The sequence below is a fragment of the Equus asinus genome, chromosome 6 (genome assembly GCF_041296235.1).
Source record: "Equus asinus isolate D_3611 breed Donkey chromosome 6, EquAss-T2T_v2, whole genome shotgun sequence".
Lineage (NCBI taxonomy): Eukaryota > Metazoa > Chordata > Mammalia > Perissodactyla > Equidae > Equus > Equus asinus.
In genome coordinates, this window is record NC_091795.1 from 67,295,937 (window position 1) to 67,321,374 (window position 25,438).

The 25,438-nt window shown below is 37.9% G+C and overlaps 1 protein-coding gene across 2 annotated transcripts in view; it reads right to left on the reverse strand.

The window, feature by feature from the left end:
- Nucleotides 1–24,981, reverse strand: part of EML4 (EMAP like 4) — a 157,018-nt gene extending 132,037 nt beyond the window's left edge. For both annotated transcript variants that reach the window (XM_070512181.1, XM_070512180.1), the window contains exon 1: nucleotides 24,688–24,981. In XM_070512181.1, the coding sequence (XP_070368282.1) occupies nucleotides 24,688–24,712 (25 nt within the window). In that variant the 5' untranslated portion in view covers nucleotides 24,713–24,981. The remainder of the gene's footprint in view (nucleotides 1–24,687) is intronic.
- Between the last annotated feature and the right edge of the window lie 457 nt (nucleotides 24,982–25,438).

The window sequence follows — 25,438 nt, forward strand, 5'->3', positions numbered from 1 at the left end:
CCTCATCCCCATTTTTAAGATTTTTTTTTCCTTTTTCTCCCCAAAGCCCCCCCCGTACATAGCTGTATATTCTTTGTTGTGGGTCCTTCTAGTTGTGGCATGTGGGACGCTGCCTCAGCATGGTTTGATGAGCAGTGCCATGTCCGCGCCCAGGATTCAAACCAACTAAACACTGGGCCGCCTGCAGCGGAGCGTGAGAACTTAACCACTCGGCCACAGGGCCAGCCCCATCGTCCCCATTTTTAAATGATGCACAGAAAGATTAAATAACTTGCCTGAGGACATAAACTAGTAGTTGCAGGATCCAGGATTTACACTCAGGTACTGTGACTCTAGAGCCCAGATTCTTAACCACTATCCTATTACAAATACATATATTCAAACTACAAGCACATATATTATTCCTCTAATTCTATATTATAAATTCTAGGTAGAGGAGTGAGAGTGGGCTGGGGGAGGCAGATCTTGAGTTATTTCCCGAACTGTACTTGTTACTAGCTAATGATACACTTAATGGCTTAACTGACATTGATTTACTATTCTGATACATGTTCACTGGTTTCTCCTGAAGTGCCAGTAATGATTACTTTTAAATTAAATGATTACTTTTAAATTTAAATTTTCTTTCTTTTTTTTGGAGGAAGATTAGCCCTGAGCTAACATCTGCCACCAATCCTCCTCTTTTGGCTGAGGAAAATTGGCTCTCAGCTAACATCTGTGCCCAGCTTCCTCTATTTTTATATGTGGGACGCCTGCCACAGCATGGCTTGATGCGAGGCGTGTAGGTCCATACCCGGGATCTGAACCCGTGAACCCTGAGCCGCCTAAGCAGAGCGCACAAACTTAACCACTACAACACTGGGCCAGCCCCTAAATTTTGTTTTTTTAAGATAAAATATTCACTACTAAAATATATTTCCTAGATATTTAAAATTACTCATTTATTGACAGATTTACAATTTATATTGAGTTTACACTACTCATCTTCCGTTCTTTCTAAAGACTACTATTTTTGATTTACTGATGGGAATTTTCATTCTTTAAAAAACATTATGTGGTTAAGTAGACGTATTAAATGTATCTTTGCAAACAGAACTCTTTGTCAACAGAACTCTTATCACCTGCTGGCAACAGATGACGTATGATTTTATTGCCTAGGTTTATGTATTTTGGGTTTTCTTCATCAGTAAGTTTTCCATTAATAAGTTAAAAAGACACAATTTACTTCCTTAAGCCAATATTTACTTAGATTCTTCTAGCATGGGTGCTTTTCATTTCCACATAACTCTTGTATGTATTTATTCTACAGCCTACAAAAACACTGTACATAAGTAAGTGAAATTTATTTTTTCAACGTAGGAAGGCACTCTTATACTAATTTCACATTATAAAGATAAAGAATAGGACTTCCCTTCTCTTTCCCACAAAGGGAGGAGTGGGGTGGCAGGCAAGGGAGTTACTGTATTAAGTACTACAGAAAACTCTTCTAGTCTCTCTCTCCTCCACACACTTATGTTTCCTCCTGAGGAGGAGAGGAGTAGGAGCTCCATCATCCTAATTTGATGGGTCAGAGTCCAAAGCTTTCCTTGGACCTCATTTTCAACAATAAAGAATGAGTTTACTGCAGAGTAAACAGGGCCATTTTTCCCTTCCTTGCTTTCCCTCTTGCTCAGGCTCTCCATTAGGCTGATAACCAGGTATGTAAGGCAGGCCTGTAATCTTCCAGCTAGCTGCCAGATAAATGTTTTCAGAGTAGGCAAACAGACTGAACTCTCCCCATAGACAAGTCCCATAATCTAGGATTTGTTAGGGATAGCAGCCAAGTCCCAACTCATCCATAGATCCATGATGTGTTCTCAAATTCCATATTATCGGAGAGCTTCAATCTTAGAAAAAGATGGGAGCATCTGCCTTATGCTATGTCCATTATTTATCTATTAGAACCTGGAGAGAGGAGGGCTAAATCACTGTCACCTCTAACGTCAATGTTTATAAGCTAGTGTCAGCAGGTGATGATCCTAACAATACTACACTGAATTAAGCACATATTAAGTGCTAGATAGTCTTTTATATGTCCTTTTAATCCTGATCTTGCAACATAAATATTTTTATCCAAATTCATTAATGAGAAAACTAAGGCTCAGAGAAGTTAAGTAATTTCCCCAAGCTTCCAAAGCTAGTAAATTTTATAAGCAAGGCTCAATCTCAAATCTCTGATTTCAAAATTCTCAATTACAATACTCAACTTAATGAAAATATTCCATTTAAATGCAGTCATAAAGTATAAGCAATATTTAAATAATCATCAAAGATACATTTGTCTGGGAGTCGGCCCGGTGGTGTAGTAGTTGGGTTCATGCACGCTACTTTGGCAGCCCAGGTTTCACAGGTTCGGATCCCAAGCGCATTCCCAGCACCGCTCATCATGCCACAATGTAGCGGCATCCCACATAAAACAGAGGAAGATTGGCACAGATGTCAGCTCACCAACAATCTTCCTCAAGCAAAAAGAGGAAGATTGGCAACAGATGTTAGCTCAGGGCCAATCTTCCTCACCACACACACACACACACACACACACACACACACACACAAATTGTCTGCCATGAAAAAGGAATAACTGATCCTATGATACTTGGTTAATGAAATACTAGGTTCTAGGGAATTCAGTTATTGAAAAATATTAACTTTAATAACACTTGGTGCAATAAAGATTGGAGGAAAAAGTCTCCAATGACCTGATGCTCCATTTCCGTCCAGGTTTCCGGTAGTAAATATGTAATGTTGCAATAAAGGTCCTTGAAAAATGAGTCATCTTGAATCAAACATAATCAACAAGATGATGATTAACCAAAACTGGCACAAATCCTAACAGAGTAACATAATTCAAATTAAGCGTCTTAAAAGATAAGTCACGTTTAATGCTGACCTCTCAGAAATGTAAGCCAATGACTGGGTCTATGTAATATGTCTATATAGTGACAGAAGCATACACAGATGTACATTTAAAATTTTCACATCTTAAATTTTTATAATTACCATCTACTCACAAAATCTAAAAACAAATGTACTTTACAGTGTCATTTACATTTCCCACTCTACACAAAAGTCTGGAAAATTATTTCCTAATGGTTACTAGAATTATTGTATTTCTGCTTATTTTAGTAAGGTCTAGAAACTGAGCATGCCACATTAGGCACTATATTACTATGAATACCGTATCTTTAAAAAAATGTAATAATCTACTGTCTTTCAAAGAAAATCAGTGAATTATCATGTAAGGGATATGCTTTAATGCTTTATCTGGTAACACAACGGAGTTATCTATATCCTCTTCAGAACAACAATACGTTACGAACCTACCAAAGGGCTAAAGCAGGTTAGGAATAGATTCTATGGCTGCAAAATAAGGCCAAATTAACTGGATCCTGAAGGAATGAACCTATAATTCTGACCTCAAAAGCACAGTTTCTATAACCAATGAGCTAACTAACCATGTAACTACTTGGAGTACTAATTATTTTATAACGTAATATTCAAAACTTAATTGGGAAGTAAAGCAAAGTCTTTAACAAACAGTGCTGTTTGTTATTGCTCGTAAGGAAAAAAATGAACTTTAATCACTATCTCATACAACATACAAAAATAACTTGAAGTAGATCATAGACCTAAAAGTACTAGCCATAGGGAAGAAATGATAAATTAAACTTCATCAAAATTTAAAAATTCCTACTCATCAAAGGATACCATTAAGAAAATAAAATAACTAGGTAAGCCACAAGATGGAGGAAAATATTATCAGCACATATAGCTGACAAAGGATCTTTATTCATAGTAGACAAATTCAACAAATCAACAATAAAAATACAAATAATTCAACAGAAAAAATATGAAGTGAAAAATAACCGAAAAATATACAAATATATTTTGTCTAATCTTATCTAAAAGGAGTGATTTTCTTCACCAAATACTGCAGGATATTCTAGTTTTAAGTAAACTATTAACATTAAAAAAGTGTATGATGACTATCTTTTTGTGTGTATATATAGGCTACAAAAAATAATGTACTGTAAATATGACTTAAAGTGAGAACATGAATTGTCCTAAAAATGGTAAAAGGAAAATCCTACAAGTATCTGACAATAAACATCAACATATTTAAAAATAAGAGTGCATATAATGACCCAACAGATAAATAACAAAAGTGAAAAAACTAAAACAAAGATTATCAACAATGTTCCTTTAAGAAATCTCAGAGATGAAAAAAGGCCAAAACTTAAAAGAATTTAAATCATTTTAGTCCTCATTATAGCATTAGATTGGGTTTGGCCCTAAGAAAATTACAAAGCAATTTCTTTCCTAAGAAATTTTTCCATTCTCAGTCTAAACAATTACACAACAGATACAACTCTAAATACTTTTTCTCTATTTATTCTTCATCCCCAAACCACTTTTTATTACTTTTTCTTTCAGTAGAATAAATTACGTGCACATTACGTAGTATTTACTATGAAGCATGCTGTGACAAAGCTAAAGACTAATGTTTAACTAATGGGTCCAACCAACCAAACACGTCAATTCCCACAGCCTCCCAGCCATGCTCACCATCATCTGTGAGTCTGCAAAGCAATCACTCTTGGGTTTTACCTATCACTCTTCTAGATTAGCAAAACCCTGAATGCTTTTTACAGATGCACCAAAAATCTCAGGGTCTCTAGATAAGGACTGGAGAAAACTGAAAATGATGATAGTGGAATCAATTATTCTAAAAACTCTGACACAGCAACAACTGCTTTCTGGGCTTTTGAATTCCAGTGGAAGCCAGTTATTCTAGCAGAATATACACATAATTCAATGTCTGAGGTTTCAAATGATCCTCATTTATTTCTCATCCAGCCCTTCACACTATTATAAAAGTGAGAGGAGAGGATCAAGATCTGTGCCATAAAAGCATTTTAGTATTTGAGGGACTGGAATGGTCAGGAAAAGACAGAAAGAGCTTTTTTTAAAAAGAAAAGAGATTTTAAAAGAAAAGAGCAACTTTCAAGGAGGTATAAGACCTAGGCTCCTGGGAAAGAAACATTCAAAACTAAGGATTTTTTTAATTCAATTTGAGACAAAACAATTAAGTGGCAATGAAAACTAGAGTGAAGGAAAGAGAAGTGAGTGTGACACAAAAAGGTAAAGGAAAGGAAAATAAAATTAAAGCAATAAATTAAACAATGACAGTAAGCAGACATGATGTGGCATGGCTGTCCCATTCATAATTTCCCCAAGTGGCCATGTGTGCTACCCCTTCCCTTCATTTGAGGAACTACTCAATCCGTCTCCTATTATTCTAAACATTACTTCCAAATGAGAACAGAGATCGTCCTACACAGTGGTGCTGCCTTTCTTACACACAATGATTAGTAGTGGGATAAAAATTTGATGTAAGCAGGTCCAAAGTCCTGTCCTTGGATATTCTGAACTAGTCCTAAGGGAAGGAAACTTTGAGAAGGCAGTTCCAGAGGTACTGGGATGATCCCTGCTGCTAGAGAAAGCTTACTGCAAAGAACAAAGCCAATACGTATAGAGAAATGGAAGCAACAAAGACTTCCAATGATAATATACATCTGGCCCTCATTCCATACATAATGTGTATTTCGCTTTATGTTAAGCACGGTAAATACTTCCCACAGTTACTGTAAGAAATAATGAATATAAAGGCACTTCCTAAAACTCTAAGCTTATCAAGCCTTATTCAGATTATTCAGCAAATATAATCATTTTGATTTTTCATAAAACTAAAATTGTGCATTTATACATATATTAAGTAGAAAAAATATGCAATGAAATTCAATATAAGATATCACTGCAATCACAAAACAAATGCATAAGACCAGCAGTCAGCAAACTATGGCTGCACAGCTAAATCTGGTCTGCTAACAGTTTTTGTATGGCCTTGAGGTAGGATGTCTGGGTTTTGTTTTTGCTGAAGAAGATTCACCCTAAGCTAAAATCTGTCGCCAATCTTTTTTTTCATGTGAGCTGCCACCACAGTATGACCACTAACAGACAAGTGGTGTGGTTCCATGCCTAAGAACTGAACCAAGGCCACCAAAGCAGACCATGCTGAACTTTAACCATTAGGCCACCGGCGCTGGCCCTGAATAGTTTTTACATTTTTAAATGTGTGGGGAAAGAAAAATCAGTGAAAGGATATTTTGCAATATGTGAAAAAATAAATGAAATTCAAGTTTCAGCATCCATAAATAAAGTTTCACTCGAACACAAGCACACTCATTTATTACATATTATCTATGCGTGATTTCATGCTACAACAGAGCTGAGTGGTTGCCTTTACAGAAAGTTTGCCAACCCCATATAATACTATAAACACACAAATGAAACACTTAAAATGATTGTGTTATGTAAGTAGGATCATAAGTAATTTCATCTTGTCTTTATCTTCCCAGTCTGAGATATATTATTTTTTATAAAAACAAAACTTTAAATTAAAAAAAACTTTTAAAAAAGGCTATAATAGCTTCTATCTGATTTCCCTTCCTCCACTGTGTAGCTCTTCCAATTCACCTAAGTCTTTCCCACATCAAATGAACAGCACAGCCAAGTTGATCAGGCTAAAAAACTAGGAGTTATCCACGATACATTCCTTTTCTTCATGCTTTACATCCATCCATCAGCACATTAATAGGCTCTTCAAAATATATTCCAAATGCTACCACTTCTCTCACCACTATTACCAAAACCCCAGCTGTCATCATCTTTCACCAGTACTCCTGCAAGAACCTCCTAACCATGATCTGAGGTTGTGGGGGTTTGGGGAGGAAGAGACTTAAAGTAGTAAGCTTTGGCAATATAAGAGAATAGAGATAATTCACACACACTCAAATAGTCTAAAATTTAAGCCTTATTATGCTTGTTCTCTTTGGCAAGAAATCCTCAATTCTTAAAACAGTTTTTTTAAAAGGAATGTTTCAGCTTTCATTTAACAAATCTTGCTCCTTCTTCCCTGCATTTCTAAATTTAAAAGGAAACTATGAATATCCATTCTGGTTGTGAAACACACCAATGAAAAAGATGAAGCCCAATTTTGACTTCTTAATGTGTCTTGTGATGTTGGTGACCCAGAAAATGGATGAACTGCTTTCCCATATCTCTACGCTTTAATTAAATAAAATTTAGTGATTGATTTTCATAAAACACATTCTCCAATATTCAACATAAGAGAACAGCAGCAAATGAAAGTGTGGTGTAGTGAAAGCATACTGGATTTATGAAGGCATAACACTTGCTTTAGTTCTTGCTTCACCACACTAACTGTATGATCTCAAACTAGCCCTCTCAAATCTTATAGCTTCCTTGTTCATAAAATATGGATATTAATTCCTGCTTTATCTAACTCCTAAGATGGTTAGTGAATCAAGGGAGACGATGTTCCGCAAAGCAATTTTAAAAAGTAAACTCCAAAATATAAATATAAAATGTTAATAATAATCATTAAAATATATCATTTTCTCCATCAATCTACAAAGTTTTAAATTTATTTCCTCTCAATTATTTTTCAAATATAAAAAAAGCTTAACTGAAATCTTTACTATACAGCTATAGTAATGAAGACAGTGTAGTACTTGCTTAGTGATAAACATAGCAATCTATGGAACAGAATACAGAGTCCAGAAATAGACCGACACATATGTGGTCTATTGATTTTCAGCAAAGGTGCCAAGGCAATTCAATGGAGAAAGATTTATCTTTTCAATAAATGGTGCTAGAACAAAGGTGTTTCAATGTGCAAATAAATAAACCTTGATTCTTACCTCATAGCATACATAAAAATTAACTCTAATGGGATCACTGATCTAAAAATAAGAGCTAAAACTATAAACTTCTGGAAGAAAATAACAGGAGAGAAACTCTAACATAATAAGAAATATACATTTGGTTTCTGCCCCCAGTTCCTGGCACAGAACTCCTAAAACCCTTGAAATTTTCTGAGTAATAGGGGTAAGAGATACCCCTTTCAACCACACCTGAGTTTATGCTAATGAAGTGATTTTGGAGGATGGGGGGTGGTTACCAGAGGAACCAACCATGTAATTAGAGGGTTAGAATTCTCAGCTCTGGGGAGGGGTGATTCAATCACCTTTGGCCAATGTTTTAATCAATCATTCCTATGTAATGCAACCTCCCTAAAAATCCTAAATAATGGGGTTCAGAGAGCTTCTAGGTTCATGAACACCTCCAGGTGCTGGGAGGGTGACACATCCAGAGAGGGCATGGAAGTTTCACGCCCCCTCCCACATACCTTGTCCAATGCATCTCTTCCATTTGGGTATTTCTGAGTTGTATCCTTTATAATAAACAAGTAAAGTGTTTTCCTGATTTCTGTGAGCCATTCTAACAAATTATCAAACCTTCAAGGAGGGGACCATGGGAATCCCCCATTTATAACGGGTCAGTGAGAAGTACTTGAGGCCTGGACTTGCAATTGGCATCTGAAGTGGGGGGCAGTCTTTCGGGACTGAATCCTTAATCTGTAGGATCTGCACTAACTCCAGGTAGTTAGCCAGAAGTGCCTGAAAACCCTCACATTTGGTGTCAGAAGTGTTGTGATTAGAGGAAATAGAGTTTTCTTTTAGAATCTTTGTGATCTTGGGTTAGGCAAAAATTTCTTAAACAGGACACAAAAAGTATACACTACAAAGGGAACAAATGATAAATTGAACTTCATCAAAATAAACTGATAAGCTGGATTTCATCAAAATAAAAAGCTTTCACTCTTCAAAAGACACCGGTGGTTAAGTAAATGAAAAGTTAAGCCACAGACTAGAAGAACATACAACCGATAAAGGACTTCTATTCAGAGTAACTGAAGAACTCTCAAAACTTAATAATAAGACAAAACAACCCAATTTTTAAAAAATGAGCACCAGACAGGCAAATCCATAGAGTAAGAAAGTACATTATTGGTTGTAGGGGCCATGGGGAGACATGCATTTCAATGTTCATAGCAGCTTTATTCATAATAGCCAAAAACTGGTAACAACTGAAATGTCCATCATCTGACGAGTGGAGAAACTAACTGTGGAGTATTCATACAAAAAAATGTTACTCACTAATAAAAAGGAACAAACTACTGAAACACACAACGTGAATGAATCTCAAAAGCACTATGCTAAGTGAAAAGCATAAAAGTCCACAGATTGTAAGATTCCAATTATATGAAATTCTTGAAAAGCCAAAATACAGTGATAGAAAACAGATCAGTGGTTGCCAGTAATGGGGTGGTAGAGGGAAGGGACTGACTGCAAAGCAGTACAAGGGAACTTTTTGGAGTAACTGAAATGTTCTATATCTTGATTGTGGTAGTAGATATACAACTATACAAGTTTTTCAAGATCCATTGTACATTTAAAATTAGCATATTTTATCCTAAGTAAAGCATGGCTCAATAAAGCTGATTTTAAAGACCTGAAATCTCGGGGCTGGCCCCGTGGCTGAGTGGTTAAGTTAGTGAGCTCTACTTTGATGGCCTGGGGTTTCACCGGTTCGGATCCTGGGTGCAGACATGGCACCACTCATCAGACCACGTTGAGGCAGTGTCCCACATAGCACAACCAGAGGCACTCACAATTAGAATTTTTTTTTTTGGAGGAAGAATAGCCCTGACCTAAATACTGCCAATACAACAATCTTGAATTTGCTATCAATAATGTATTTTATTTGATAACAAATGTCAGACAAATTCCCAAAGGAACAGAATAGACTCAGTTTTAAAGAAGTCCAATGAAGTCTGACAAAACAGCAGATTGGCTTATCCAAGTTACACAAAATGTCAGTGATGAGAGGCAGGAACAGATTAATGAGCAGGTGAGAAAATGATTCTCGAAGCTTTGCTCTAAAGACACTTTCTCATAGAACTGTTAGGAATGTGCCTTTATCTTATCCGTTGGTTTTCAAATTCCCTAATTTTTCCTAGGGTACGTGGCAAGTCTGTCAATATCATATATATATATATATAATATATAAAATAATAAATGGTATAAAAAGAAACACACTAGCAAGAAATGAGGCAAAAAAAGTGATACTGAGAGTATCCACAAAAGATTCCCCCCAAAAAGAGAAGTGGTAAGGGGTGAGGCTGAAAAGGTAAGTGGAGGCAGGTGGTGGGTAAGCTTGGATACCAAGCTAAGAGTTTATCTCATAGAAACTGGAAACAATAAAAGTTTTTAAGCTGGAGAGTGACAATAAAATGCTGTTGTATTGAAAGAATAATCTGGTGACCATATACTGGTTAAATGAGAGTAGGGAAAAAATCAAATGCTAAGACATTAATTTCTAGATATTAAAACAATTGCGTAAAGTGGATCAGAACACTAAAAACTACAGCAAAGGTTTTCAAACTACCGAAACATTTTTGTTGCTATGACATAGTCAAACCCCTGTGAGTCTCATCCAAAAAACATCTAGCCTTATCTTATAGGTGTTACTACCAAACAACTGTTCAGAGCACAGCAAATAGCCCAAACAGCTTGAAGTACCAAAATAGGTGTTAAAGTCCGGAAAGAAAGAGGGCCAGAAGGTCAAAGAGGTGACCTCATCCTGGTCACACAACCCACTGTTTGTCTCTACCATCACCACCACCCACAAACAGCTGTCTGGAGACTTCCACAGCATCCTGGGAATTCTCCTTGGTAACTGAATAGGGGTCCTGAATCCAGGTTGATAAACAGTGACTTATAGTAATTAATCTGAAAAAAAAATAAAAGATTTTACAGAACTACAATTAAAATCTTACACAAGAAGAAATATTAAAACTGAAAGGAATACATGTCCAAACATATAAAAATACTATACTAAACAACAAAACCTTAAATATGAATGATCAAACAAAAAGACAAATTAAGAATCTGAGAATGGACATCTGAGAAAGTACATATATTCCACAACCCTATCATAAAATCAGATACAGTGACTAAGAGGTACGATAACAAAGTAGCCTTAGCACAGCTGTCAATGTTGTACCTACCTGTTTTTGCATCTCCAAGATTACTTTTCTCTAAGCTTATCTGGCACAACCAAACCCTATTCAGGTTATATCACCATCTATCTGAAAAAAGGATAGCATGTTTATAATTGATAACACAGACATCAATGTCTATATAGGAGTCACTGACATCCCAAGAGTGAATAATTTAACGGAAATTGTTTAGTTGTCTATCTCCCCCACTAGAAAACAAGCTTAGATTTTTCTTTCTTTTGTTCACTGATATATTCCCAATATGAAGACAATTCCTGGTGTGTAGCAGTTGCTGAATAATTATTTATTGAATTGTTAGATTTTCATTCTGAGAGCTACAGTAATTTCAGTTAACAAAAAGCTGTCACAGATAATACTATAATCATCATCCCCATATGAAGGGCTGTAATAACAGGTTCAGTTTGCTTCAATCTACTTAACAGTTACCCTTCAGAGTATTTTTTTAAAGCTGAAATTAAGACTTTTTGGTCCTTTATAAAAGTTATTACAGTTAACTTATGTAAAGCATCTGACAAAGTTCCTGAAATCACAGATGAATAAATGACAGTGCCTTTGCTCTGCTATCCCCTTCCAAAAATATTTCCATGTGAACCAAATTTATTGAAATAAACTACAGCATCAATGATTATTTCCTAAACAAGTATACCACAGATCATAGACTTGATCACAGGACTCATACTCCATCAAAGACATAGAAAAAGCAAATATCTTAGAAAACTACCACTTACATAGGTAACTGAGAGAGGATATAAGTTATTGAATTCACTGCCGTAAATTAAGGTAATACCAGGAGAGCAGAGCTGACAATGGCCCCCCACATAGGTTGAAAATTGCAACCAAAGTGAGCTCTACTGGTAGTTTGTCACTTTCTCAGGTGTATGGAGTAGGGAAAAAAAACACATTCCTTTAAGCTGTTTCCAAGAGCTGGCAGGGCCATTATGACCTGACCTCTATTTTTCTGCTTACACCCTAAAACAAAGACATGCATTTGAAAAAATGTGTAAAAGGCAGGATGGTAGAGGCTTAAGGTAGCCCTCCATGTTTCCAATGCTTCCTATACTTCACCATCACCATTCTTATTACACTGTATTTTACAACTCTACACTATAAGCTTCTTAAGGGCTTTGTTCACAGCTGGAAGGGTGCTGAGCACATACCAAGCATTCAATAAATATTTCCTAAATAAATATTGCCTGAATCCCCCACAGAATGGTAAGCTTCATGAAAGCAGGGATTTCGAGTGTCTCATTCACCCATTTTTCACTGCACTTAGCAAAGAGTGTTATCCAAAGAGGATAAGCAAAACCTATTTACTTAATGAACGTGTTTATGAACAGGAAACACAAAAAAAGTGGCCTATGTAAGACTCAAATCCATAACCTTAGCCCCATGTATGTACTAATAACTAAGATAAGGACTTTCACAGTGTACAAATTTCGGTGTGCATATAATCATTAAATCTCATTCACAAACATTCACAAATAAAAATTTCAAGAAACAAAGTCAAATACTGATTACTCTGCCAATCATCTCTCTTTATTCTAAACTTTGTTTCCCGATATGTTATCTCAAATAATCCACAACACTAGATCTCAAAAATTGAGAAAAAATTGTTTGTGCCAAAAACACATCCATACTAATCATAATCCACATTTAATCAGGATTAAAGAAATAAGATGAATGCCAAGAAGTACTCAAAGCAGTCAAAGAAAATCAAAGGGTATGCCTCAACTAAACTGAAAACAGGATATCCTTCAGAGTTAAAACAAAAGAAAAACCTCCTGCTCACTCATCAACAGAAGTCAGTTGTGACACTTTTCTGGAACAAGTGGCTCAAAGAAAAATGCAAACAAATTTTGTTATTCACTCTGCCATGTCACTTAAAGACCAGTATGCAAGAGTAAAAAATGATTTAGGGAAAAATGTCACATATCAACACTAAATAGTTCTGTTTTAAAACAGGAAGTCATCTCAACTTTAGGAAGTCATCAATTCTGGAAAGTCAGGAAAAGTATATTCTCTAGAAAAAAATTTTTAAAAGAAAAAAAGAAGTACATTCTTATTATAGAATATAAGATAACACAGTATAATTTGACTCTCTAATATTCTAACATCTCACTGACCCAGAGATTTATCTTAACGACAACAACAGAACACACAAAAGAAACCAAATTTTTTTTTTTGGAGGAAGATTAGCCCTGAGCTAATCTTCTGTGCCCATCTTCCTCTACTTTATATGCGGGATGCCTGCCACAGCATGGCTTGATAAGTGCTGCATAGGTCCGAGCGCAGGATCTGAACCAGTGAACCCTGGGCCACCAAAATGGAGCGCATGAAATTAACCGCTACGCCACAGTGCCAGCCCCAAGAAAGATAATCTTAACAAAAGAAAATACAGGGAGGAGAAATGGTCTATAATTTAAAACATATACATATCATCTAGTTTGTGAACTAAAAGCTAATGCATTTATTAAAGGCCTCATTCAGAAGTCTATTATTTTACTCTGGGGAACATCTGGTATCCTGTTATTCACATACCACCAACATTAGCAATATTTATTAGGTATGACCCTGTCTCTGTAGGTACTACAGCATACAACTTAAATATGCACAGGCCTTGATGGTCTTCTTTTTTGAGGTTCAAAACAATCCTTATATAAGTTAAACCAGCTTTGTTATCTGGGTTTCCAGCCCACAGTAGATTTAAAACTGGAAATCAAAAGAAAGGCTAGACTAGGAACAATAACCAATCCAGTAACAATGAGCAGCTCTAGAGCCTGGAATACCATTTCATGCCAAAAGGAACTACAACTTCTTAGAGAAATAGCTGATTGCACAATTGGAGCAGAAAGTGTAAAAGAAAAGTTGAACATCTTGTCACATCAGAAAACAAGGAAGCTAGCAAAGCCCACTAGGATCAGGACTGCGGGTGAGGTTTTTTTAAATAACAAAACAAGAGAGGAAAGGGTAAAGCACACTGACACCAACTGAAAAGCAACAGCAAGTAAGACAATTATAACTGTCTAGAGTCATTTAGTGCATGGAGCAAAAAGCCCTACACAAATAGCTCTTGAAGGCACTACTGCATTACAGCACAGAACAATGTTTAATGCTCATAATAACCACCATCAGTCATCAAGAATAAGTTAAATTATGTTCTATATACACAGCTTAAGAAGACCAGATGTCCAAATAATGGAATACAATGCATTAAAGTTTATATTTATACTAGCTGAGAAGGAAAAATGATTACAATATTTTAAGTGGAAAAAAACATGGTTGATTTTGCTGCTAACCTAAGTTTTCTTTTGCCCAATCTCCCTCACACATACACCACCTAACAGTACCTTGCTCTTAGACAACTGCTGATTGTTTAAATATAGAGACAGGATAATAAGAAATAGAATCCTGAATGACTTCCCACTGACAACAAACACCTTCAAACTAATTTCTATTAATGGTCTAGTCCATGTATTTAACACAATTTTTAACTGTAAGATAACATATTATGTAGTTACAAAACTACTAAAGAACCATAAAAAATGTCTGCTAATTTAAAATGACTTAATTCAAACCTGAACCCCACTTAAAATTATATAAAATATATACATACGTTATTATGGGCTGAATTGTGCACCTGAATCACCTCATTGTGTCAAAAAGCAAGAAAGACCTCAAAGAATGATGGGAACACGTCAAAAGAATGCAGAAGCCAGCATGAATGGGCACCTATTAGCCAAAACGGGGCCAACATGAGAATCAAAATGAACAGGAACGGATTATAACCCACTAAAAAAATAGGATACTTGAGTCCATTCTGATATAAATAAACCAATAAATTGAAGGTCTGATGAGGAACAGAGTATTTACAAAGTTTCAAAGCACCTCCTACAAAATAATTATTAGTTACAAACTTAAAAAAAGTAATTTTACAGTGGAGAAGCCTGGCAGACACCACCTTAATAAAATGATCAAAACAGACATCACTAGTAATGGGACAAATCAAAACTGTGTGCCACCTGATAGAATACATGAGACAAAACACAGGTTCACTTCTGTGGCAGTTGAGCCAAAGATATACAATCAATCAAGAGAAAACATCAAATTTAGGGACATTTTACAAAACTGGCCTGTAATCTTGCAAAGTATCAAGGTCATGAAACCTAAGGAACTGTTCCAGATTGAGGGAGACTAGAGACCTGACAACTAAATCCAACATTTGATTCTGAATTGGATCCTTTTGCTACAAAAGACATTATTAAGACAATTAGCAAAACTTGAATGGGTCTGAGAATTAGTGGTAACGTATCAAAATTAATTTCCTGATTTTCTTGGATTTATTAATTCCCACACTTTTTTAGTATGGTTATATAGGAGAATGTCCCTATTTATAGGCTACACACACTCAAATGTTAGCAGGTCACAGGGCATCAGTTTAGCAACTTAATTCTCAAACGGTTATGAGCATAAAGAAGACAGACACCCCCACCACCTCCTGGGCTGGTTAAAGGCTGCAAACACACTCCTATAGAGACCAGGTAATAAAGTAAATACTTGAAACAAGCCAGATGTAAGGTAGCGACTCAGGCTGCTTACCTGACACCCCACTTAGTGGGAATACAAGCCTAGCGTGGCAAGACCATTCCATTTTTCAAGAGAAACCAAAGATGCAGATTTTTATGTGAAATTCCCAATTTTAAAAACACTCAAAAGGGCCAAAGAAAACATGTCTGTCGGCTAAATTTGAACCACAGCTGCTTCTGGTCCAGAGGCATGTTTGTCAAACTGAGGCCTAGGGATAAAAGGAAACCACATGATATACATGGAACATACTCTTGGAGCCGCAGTTTTATCCCAAGAGTTTGCCTGGAATTTTCTGGGAAAGAAGATATTTCTATATTTTTAAAATGCTGTATTATGGAGTAGAATGCAAAGTTGACATGATTTTTTAAAACTTTTCTTTTGAAAACAATTTCAAGTGTACAGAAAAGCTGTAAGAACAAGAATAGTACAAAGACCATCTACATAGCTTTTACCAAATTCACCTACTTTTACTCATTTGCTTTATTTGCATATGAACATACTCTCGTCCTCCTTCCCTCCTTTTCTCTATAGACACACACATATATATAGAATACAGATATGGCTATGCATATCTACATATAAAACACATATCTCATAATTTTTTCTGAACCATTTGAGAGTAAGTTACATATACCATGGCCCTTTATCCCTAAAAACTTCAATGCGTATTTCCTAAATGCAAATATTCCCTTATGCAACCTTCGGACACTTATGAACTTCAGTAATTTAACACTGATACACTTTTATCTAACCTTCCATGCATATTCCAATTTTGTCAAGTGATCCAATAACATCCTTTACAGCATTTTCCCTCTCATACATGATCTAATCTAGGATCAGGTATTACAAATAGTTGCCATGTCTCTTTAGTCTCCTTTAATCTGGAACATTTCCACAGTTTTTGTCTTTATAACATTAACATTCAAAAAAAAAAAAGTACAATCTCCCTATCCTTTTAAACAATAAGATGTTAGATTCAGGTTACACATTCCTGGCTGGAGAACTACATAAGTGATGTGTATAGAGCTACTATTTTTTTCCCCTTGCAACTAATAAGCAATATATAGAGAGATATTTCAGACCATGCAAACATTCTGCTCCTCATCAAAATATCCCCCTAGATTTAGCATCTATCAATGATTCCTATCTGAACCAAAATAATCATATGACTTGTTAAGTTAAATAGACTCCAACTTTTGGCTATACTCCCAGATCCCTTAGGTGTAAGTGCTCAGTCTCCTCCACTTTAGCAGCACTGTAGTGCAATGGGAGTGCAAGATCAGAATAATCAGGTGTAGTTTCTGGAAAATAAAATGTACTTGAGCCATGCCTTAAAGACTGGATAGATCTTAAACAGTCAATGAGGTGGAGAACCAGTCAAGACACAGACAATTTCATCAGGAAAGCTAAAAAAAAAAACAATATGGTGACTCCTTTAGCAAAAATAATCCTTTTTGCAAATAATACATTCTAGCCTATCAGTTTTACAAAACGACATTTCTACATACTGAGTTTGCCTGAATTATACTAATTCTAGAACTATAGATATACTTTTGCTGCTCTTAACTAAATTCCAATCATTATACTCAGATTCTAAAAACTTTTTGAAAACAGCACATAATTCATTATAACTACTTCTGATTGTTCATCCACCTTTTCATGTATATGTCAGCCTTCCCAGCTAGTCTCTCAAAAATATGGATTAGCCACTACTCCTATCTTTCATCTGATTGTGACCCATAGTAAGAAATAAATTTTACACTGCAAGCTGAGGCAACTATCTAAAAGTAAAATTAAAAACTTCTAGGGCTGGCTTGGTGGCATAGTGGTTAAGTTCATGCGCTCTACTTTGGCGGCCCAGGGTTTGCAGGTTCAGATCCCTACGCACTGCTCATCAAGCCATGTTGCGGCAGCCTCCCATATACAAAACAGAGGAAGATGGGCACAGATGTTAGCTCAGGGCTAATCTTCCTCAGCAAAAAGAGGAAAATTGGCAATGGATGTTAGCTCAGGGCCAATCTTCCTCACCAAAAAAGAAAAGTTTCTAGGGGCTGGCCCCATGGCCTACTGGTTAAGTTCAGTGTGCTCTGCTTTGGAGGCCCACATTTGCAGGCTTGGACCTACACCTGTCAACCATGCTGTGGCAGTGACCCACATAAAAAGCGGAGGAAGTCTGGCACAGATGTTAGGTCAGGGCTTATCTTTCTCAGCAAAAAAAAAAAAAAAAAGTTTCTTGACACAGTATCATGTGAAACATTGACCTTCAGCCAGCTGTGGTGGTCTAGTGCTTAAGATTTGGTGTTCTCACGGCCACAGTCTGGGTTGTTTCCTGGTCAGGGAACCACACCATCCATCTGTCGGTTGTCATACTGTGGCAGTCACATGCTGCTGTGATGCTGAAAGCTATGCCACCAGTATTTCAAACATCAGCAGGGTCACCCATTGTGGACAGGTTTCAGTGGAGCTTCCAGACTAAGATAGACTAGGAAGACCTGGCCACCCACTTCCGGAACATTGGCCAGGAAAACCCTATGAATAGCATAGGAGCACTATCTGATATAGTGCTGGAAGATGAGAAGATGGCACAAAAAGACCAGGCAGGATTCCGCTCTGCTGTACACAAGGTCGCTAAGAGTTGGAAAGGACATGAGAGCACTAACAAACCAGTATTTTATAATCTTCCTTCCTTTCCTCCTCCTTTATTCTCTTTAATGTTGGTCTTGACACCAAATAAATTGATTTCTAACTCCATAATAATAGGTCATGCACAAGACATGCACTTGAAAAATACTACCCTAGAACCTGGCCCAGAGCTCTTTATCAGATTCTCAACAAAGTCTAGAGCAAAGTTTTCACTCATTTCAGCTGAGATGAGAAAAATAAGAACAACATAATGAGTTATTTATTTTTTTATTTTTATTTTTTTTGGTGAGGAAGATGAGCCCTGGGCTAACATCTGTTGCCAACTCTTTTTGCTTGAGGAAGATTGTCGCTAAGCTAACATCTGCACCAATCCTCCTCTACTTTGTATGTGGGATGCTGCCACAGCATGGCCTGATGAGCAATGTGTAGGTCTGCACCTAGGATCCAAACCCGCAAACTCTGGGACGCAGAAGCAGAGGACGCTAACTTAACCACTATGCCATCAGGCCAGCCCCAAGTTATTTAATTTTTTAAAGGACTGCATTCTGAGATTGTGTATGATAATTTTTTGGTCTTCAAAAGTGATTTCTTTTATGAAACAATGGGTAAAGCGAAGGCTGTAAGTTGCCAGTCATATACTGGTCCTCTAATTTTTATTTCCCCCAAATTTTACTGGATCATGAAATCTCCACTACTCTGCCATGAGATTTCAAAGACAGGAGAGCGTCAGCCTTCTACAAGTTTATAATTTGGCTGGAGAAATAAGACATAATAATTTTAGGACTTGTAATAATTATTTCTACCTTACAAGAAAAGGTATTCTGTGATAAGTGCCCTAAGAACACTCCCATGTTAAAAGTTCAAGGGTGAATTCTGGCTGGGAATGAAAGGGAACAAATAAGGAAGGGTGTTTAGAAAGGAGACACTATTTGACTTGAGCCTTGAAGGATACTGAGAACAGTCACAGGGATGAAAAAGTGCCAACTCAATTTGGGAAACAAGAAATGGGTCATTTTGGCCAGAACATGCTAAGACAGTAGAAGGAGATAAAGGAGGACCCTGAGAACAGGCTAACATGTTTGAATTTAGTCATTAAGGCAATGAAGTGATCTGAGAGAATGAATAGTACAAAGCACTGCTTTAGGAAGATTAATCTGAAGGGCCCCTCTTTACAAAGTAAATTGGACAGGTGGAGGTTCTGGAGGCTACACAATAATCCAAAGAGGGAATAATAAGTATTTGAACTGTGATGGTGGAAAAGGAAAGTAAAGGATGAGAAAAGGTGACAAGAATTGACAAGTCTTAGAAGAGATTTTAACGTGGGAGGCAAAAATGGCAAGGAATCAAACATGGTTCTGAGATTTCAAGACTGGAAAATACAGAAAAGACAGTGGAAAATCAGGAAAAGAAGCTGATTTAGAGGAAGAGTAGTTCAGATTCAGGTATGTTAGGTTTGAGACCAGTGGGTTATGAAGTCAGTAATGGGGTAGGAAAAAGAACACTGGATTCCATCGGAAAAATCTGAGTTAAAGTGAAAAAAAAAAAAAAAAAGGTTGGGATCCACTGAAAACACCAGAATGCAAAATTATATCTATAGTATGATTTTAACAATGTAAAAAACTAGACATAGGAAGAGACTAAAACCAATACATCAACATCAGTTGCATACAGATGAGCTAGAGAAAAGACAATTTTCTTTCTTCTTTTGCATTGTATTTTTATTATTTAAAATAATATGGATACAAACCTGACAAGTCAGGCCCCCCCACCAAAAAAAGGGGGGTTAGAGCTGGATTCAAACAATTTTTAAAAAATCGCAAACTCTCTGAACCTCAATTTCCTCATCTATAAAAGGGGAATAATTTCTTCTCTCCCCAGGTTAGTATGCAGATTATATAAGATAAAGCTTTTTGTAAACTACACAGTAATATACAAAGTTAAGGCATTATAATAGTCTGCGACAGCTAAAATTATAGGATAAGATATCACACACAGCTGTAGAAATAGATTTGGGAATCTTCCACACTGAGGTAATACTTCAAGTAGATTATTTCCTTAGACTTTTCAAATTCTTAGAATCCATCTATTTAAAAATCAAAATGTTCTTCTCAAATTCCTTATGAACATTGAAGTTTTCATGTTATAGAAATGGACTTACATATAGAAAATTAATATAGTATTTTTCCTATGTTATTCAACTTAAACATAAGGCATAAAAAGGTCCAGTAATATTATTCTCTAATATTTGGACTGCTGAATAAATTATTTCATTGTTTTAAAAAGCCAGGCTCTATAAAGATAAATTTAGCAATCTCCAAATGTTCTTTCTCAGAAGTTACACGCTTGATTCATAGCACAGCATCCTAAATGGTGCTTCCACCTACTCCCATTTCTGGTACTTTACTTATGCTTAAACATCTCTAGATATCTATTTAAAACCAGACAGTAAGTTCCTAAAGGGCAAGAAGCATGTCTCCTATCTGTCCTTCCCATGAGAACAACCAAGCACAGAAGTGGTCACAAAATAGGTGTTAATCCACATACATGTTAAGAAATACTCTAGCTAACTCATGTTATAGATGCTGTAGTAACCATTTAAGAGTTATGACTCACATCATCTTATATAACTTAAGCCTATCTTAAGCCCTTCAAAAGACAACCAATAAGAAATTAAAAGTTAAGAAGAAATTAACCAAATGTTATTACATGAGAAACACTTTTATGTGAATATATAAAGAATGCTTTAGCCTAGATTAACATTTAAAAATCATATACTGCATTGTTCCTTTAAAAAAGCAAGAGTATATATGAGATGAGAAATTACAGGTTAATATTGTGATGTTAAAAAGATTGTTTTCTTAAAATATTTCATAAATTGAAGCATACTGCTACTACTTATTCATATTCCCTGCACCCGAAATGCTACGTTTCTTATAGATACTAACTCTACAATTTCATTCACTACAACGTTTCTTTAAAAAGTTTTTGAGTTTTATTTTGGTATTTTTTTAATCTTTCAGAGTCCAGAGCAGAGAAAGTTAAAACTGGCATGGTTAAGTATATGCTTTCTTTAAACTGTAAACACTGACTAACCTCTAGGCTAATTCTAAGATAAAACTCTTAAAATTAAAACACTTATTACGAAAAAGAGATGCTAAAAAGACTAAGCACGAAAGGCACTTAACCCCTGCATTATTAAAATCAATAAGAAAAGTTGTGTCAATAGTTTCCCACTTCTGCACACAGACCTGAGATTTAAACATACACAGTATACACATCTTGTACATGTGTATGTGTATACGTAGATAGTGATTTAGAGGCAGGACATCAAGATAGATTGTTTAGGATATTTTCCCCCAACTAAGTTTCAAAAAAATTGTTTCCAAAGTGCTGCCTTTTTTAATTACCATAATTTGTGAACTAAAAGATACTAGGCCTGAGGGAAATTCCAGAGTACAAGCACCTGCCAGCCAAGTTGCCTGAAATTCATCAGCTACAGAGATTAAAAGTATCCTTTAGTTGTTTTTACATAAAAGTAATACAACAGGTATATAATTTCAATGTGACACATATAACACAGCCAATCACTTAACACTCCTCCCAATAACTTCAAAAACCACTACACACACAGTTTTACCTGCCATCAGACATCTTATAAAATGCACATAATAGAGTGTTTTGCTTATCTAAACACTCAACAATTAAGGGTAGTTTGAATTTCAAAAGTTTTTCACTTTACAAAATGATTCACCATAAAATTCCCTTAATCAGCTTCTCCAGAATCATTCTGTTTATAAAGCACTCAACTTTTCTGCACATAAAAATGTACTTTTCTCACATTTTTTTCAAGAACTCATCTAGTATATAAAAAGAGATACACAAGTACACTTCCTTGAGAATAAATGCCTTCAATAAATGTGACCCCAGAACTTCAGATGTTTTGAATTCTTGTTTGGTTAAAAAAAAGTTTTTAAACATCTACTAGAATACAAGTGTTTGCCTTTACATTCATGGCTCTCATGATGATAAAATAAAAACCAGTGTAACTCTAAGCTCTAGACTAATGAACTGCAGGGAACAGAAACAAGCAATTTGGCAAGAGCTGAGCACAGCTCTGCTTAAAGGCTACCAGTAAAATATACCAGCACCACCCCTCCTCCATCCCCAACCCTTTAAGGTTTCAATTAAGATGGGGCCTAGTTTTACTCTTACAAGGGGGGACAGAAAGAGAAAGCACAGAGCTCCTCCTGAGAAGTATCTTCATCAGGAGCAGCTCCAGAAATACTGCCAGGAACCATTTCTTTCCCTCTCTGCTGACACAGGTCCCTTTCTTTAGAGGCATGCATCTCCCCTGTTCCTGATCAACACCCTATCTAAAGAAAACTCTCATCAACGTACCACCCAAAGGATGACATTAAACGAATTTTAAAAAATTCAACATTAGGGTCAGTTATAACACTCTGTGAAAAGTGGGAGCCCCAACTGGAATTCATCTTCATCTTTCAGTCTCTCATATGAGTTGCCTCATGAATTGGATAAGAAGGGATAATAAAGTTACTTAACAAGGCATATCCACTGTTTTAAAATAAACTTAGGAGCCCCTAATTGGTGAGAAAGACTCCTTCAAAACCCAGAAGATGAAGCTTCTGCAAGCCTTCTAGAAGTCCTGCGAACCAACAGCTGATTCTACTGTGAGTAGTGATTCCTATAGAATGAGGAGCCAATAGTGCAAAGATATGTCAGCCCCACAACATGCCCCAAGACACTCAATTTTCACTGTAGTATATGATCACCCCTTTGTGAACATATAGGACAAGTCTTTCAGTCCAATATGATTGGCGAATAAATCCAAGCATGAAGCTAAAAAAAAAGCAGTGAAAAGTTGATGCCTCTTTAAAAGGAGCCCAAGAATGAAACCACCTCGCTATGTAAGGACTTAGAATACATCAAAGGTTAGATAATGGACAACAGGTGCCTTTGGGGAGGAAAGACTAACACTCAGTTGCCTCCTATTTTAGGATTTCCACTCTGAAGGCACTCTTATATGTGTTTTTTTCTTCCTAAAGAAAGTGAGGGCCAAAATTATGGTTTTTACTATTTAATACCTATAATGAGTCCATTGCTCTTCAACTTACTCCTTTACTTTAGAGTTTTAAAAAATCCACCTAATCCCAACATGTCTGAATAAAGAATAGCCTGTGGCCAGATCATGCACTGATCCATGAAGCTTAACCAACTAGGGATTTATCATCAAGAAGTACAAAAGAAAGGGGTATGAATACAAGCTACCTCCATATAAAATACTCAAAATAAAAATCCAGCAGCAGGTATCACATAACTGAGTATGAGCCAAAGTAGAAACTGTTTCTCTCACCATCATTCCAGTTGAGCTCAATCTTTACAGTAACCAGATTTCATACGGCCTCAAAGAATAGTAATTCCAGACACAGGTTATGGGGCACCGAGCACCAGCCTCAAGTCATGATTCCCTTAGCCAGTTACAAAATTTACTACCTTTATTCGGGTGAAAGGGCACACTGAAAGGATACTTCAGCCTACTTAACAACCTATTCCCTTTCTCCATTCCACAAAGACAACATATTCCAAAAATGGAGAATCCTTTCTTTCCCTGACAGAGGCCCCCTTTCCTATGGATTCACTGGGCAGGATTACCTCTCCCCAGCATGCTCGCAGAGCCAGAAAATACTTCTGCTTTCACTCTTCTCTTAAAGAGGGTCCCCCAACACAGACGCACCTCTCCCTTTCCTGTGTTAAGCAAATGATGCTTCAGTGCTTCTGGTTCTCTCCACCATTGAAAAATGTTCAGAGAAGTGCAGGGAGTGAAGGGAAGTTATCAGTTACTCCGAGAGATACTTAAAAGTTTCCAAATTTAAAGTGAAGACGGGGGCGGGGGTGCCCCCTTCCTGAAGAAGGAATGGGGGGGGTCCCTACACGAAAAGAAAGCCTCCTTCGTGGGTAAGGGGTGTCCTCACCGTGAGAGAGAGCTCGCTATGTGGAAAGGGGGAGGAATGTTGTACCCTGAGGAGGGGTCAGGCTTTGAAAAAGGGGTGTCCCCCACCCTGAAGACGGGTGGGGGGAGTGAGTGTACCGGGAGGGGTGTACCAGCTACTGCGGGCCTCTCTGGGAGCAGGGGTTCCCACTATGGGGGAAGGAGGGCCCCGCACTGAAGGGGGTGCTGGGAGGAAGGGAGGGTCTTGCTGAGGAGGGCAGGGCATGGGGGGAGGGGCTGATCCACCGGAGCCAGCAGAGGGACGGCAGCCTCGAGGGGAACATGTGCAGTGGAGTTCCTGCCATCCCGAGGGGCAGGGTGGAGAGCAGGGCCTGGGCTGTGCGTGGAGGGAACAAGGCTTCCACCCTGCACACGCGACGGGGGACTCCCCAGCCGAACTCACCGAGGCTGCCGGCGAAACCGTCCATCTTGCGGGGAAAGCTCCGGGCTCGGGGCTCAGCGGGGCGGGCACTTCATTCAGCAGACCGACAGAGTGGCCGACGCTGAGCCTGACCCGCTCGCTCTTTCGGTCGCCCGGCTCGGCTTCCAGCCCCCGCCTCCCTCGTCCGTCCGTCCCCCCGGGGCAGTTAGCCGCGGCTGCCCGGCCCACTTCCCCGTCAGGTTGAGAGCCGCGCCGCTCCGCCGCCTGCCCGGCCTCCCTCCCCAGGCAGCAGCCGCGAGCGCCGCGCCGCGCCCCGCCCCCGCGCCCGCGCGCAGCGGTGGCTCCGCCCCCGCGCACGCCGTCACGCTTCCGACTCCGCCTCCCACGTGACGACACGGAGGCGGGGGCTTGCCGACCATTCCCTCTCACCTTGTCGGGGCCTCGGATTCCGCCCGCCTCACGGCGGACTAGTCCCTGCGCTTGCGCAGTGAGCCTGCGAGGTCCTGGGATTTGGGTCTTGAAGCTGGTTCCGAGTGGGTGGGGCTAAGGGGTGGCCTCCGGCCTGGAATCCCTGGAGCTTGGAAGGATTCTCTTTCCTCGCAGCCCCTAGGGAGCCCGCTGAGGCCCAGCAGAGCTGGAGTCCGTGCTAACAGGAGATGGTTACCCCGTGTGTCCTACAAGAACGTTAAAGAGGCAACCAAGTGTAGGGAAGGATCCCTTCTTCCCCGGGTTCTTCCTCTGCCCCAGTCGGGTGAGGGACAGATGGGGGCGA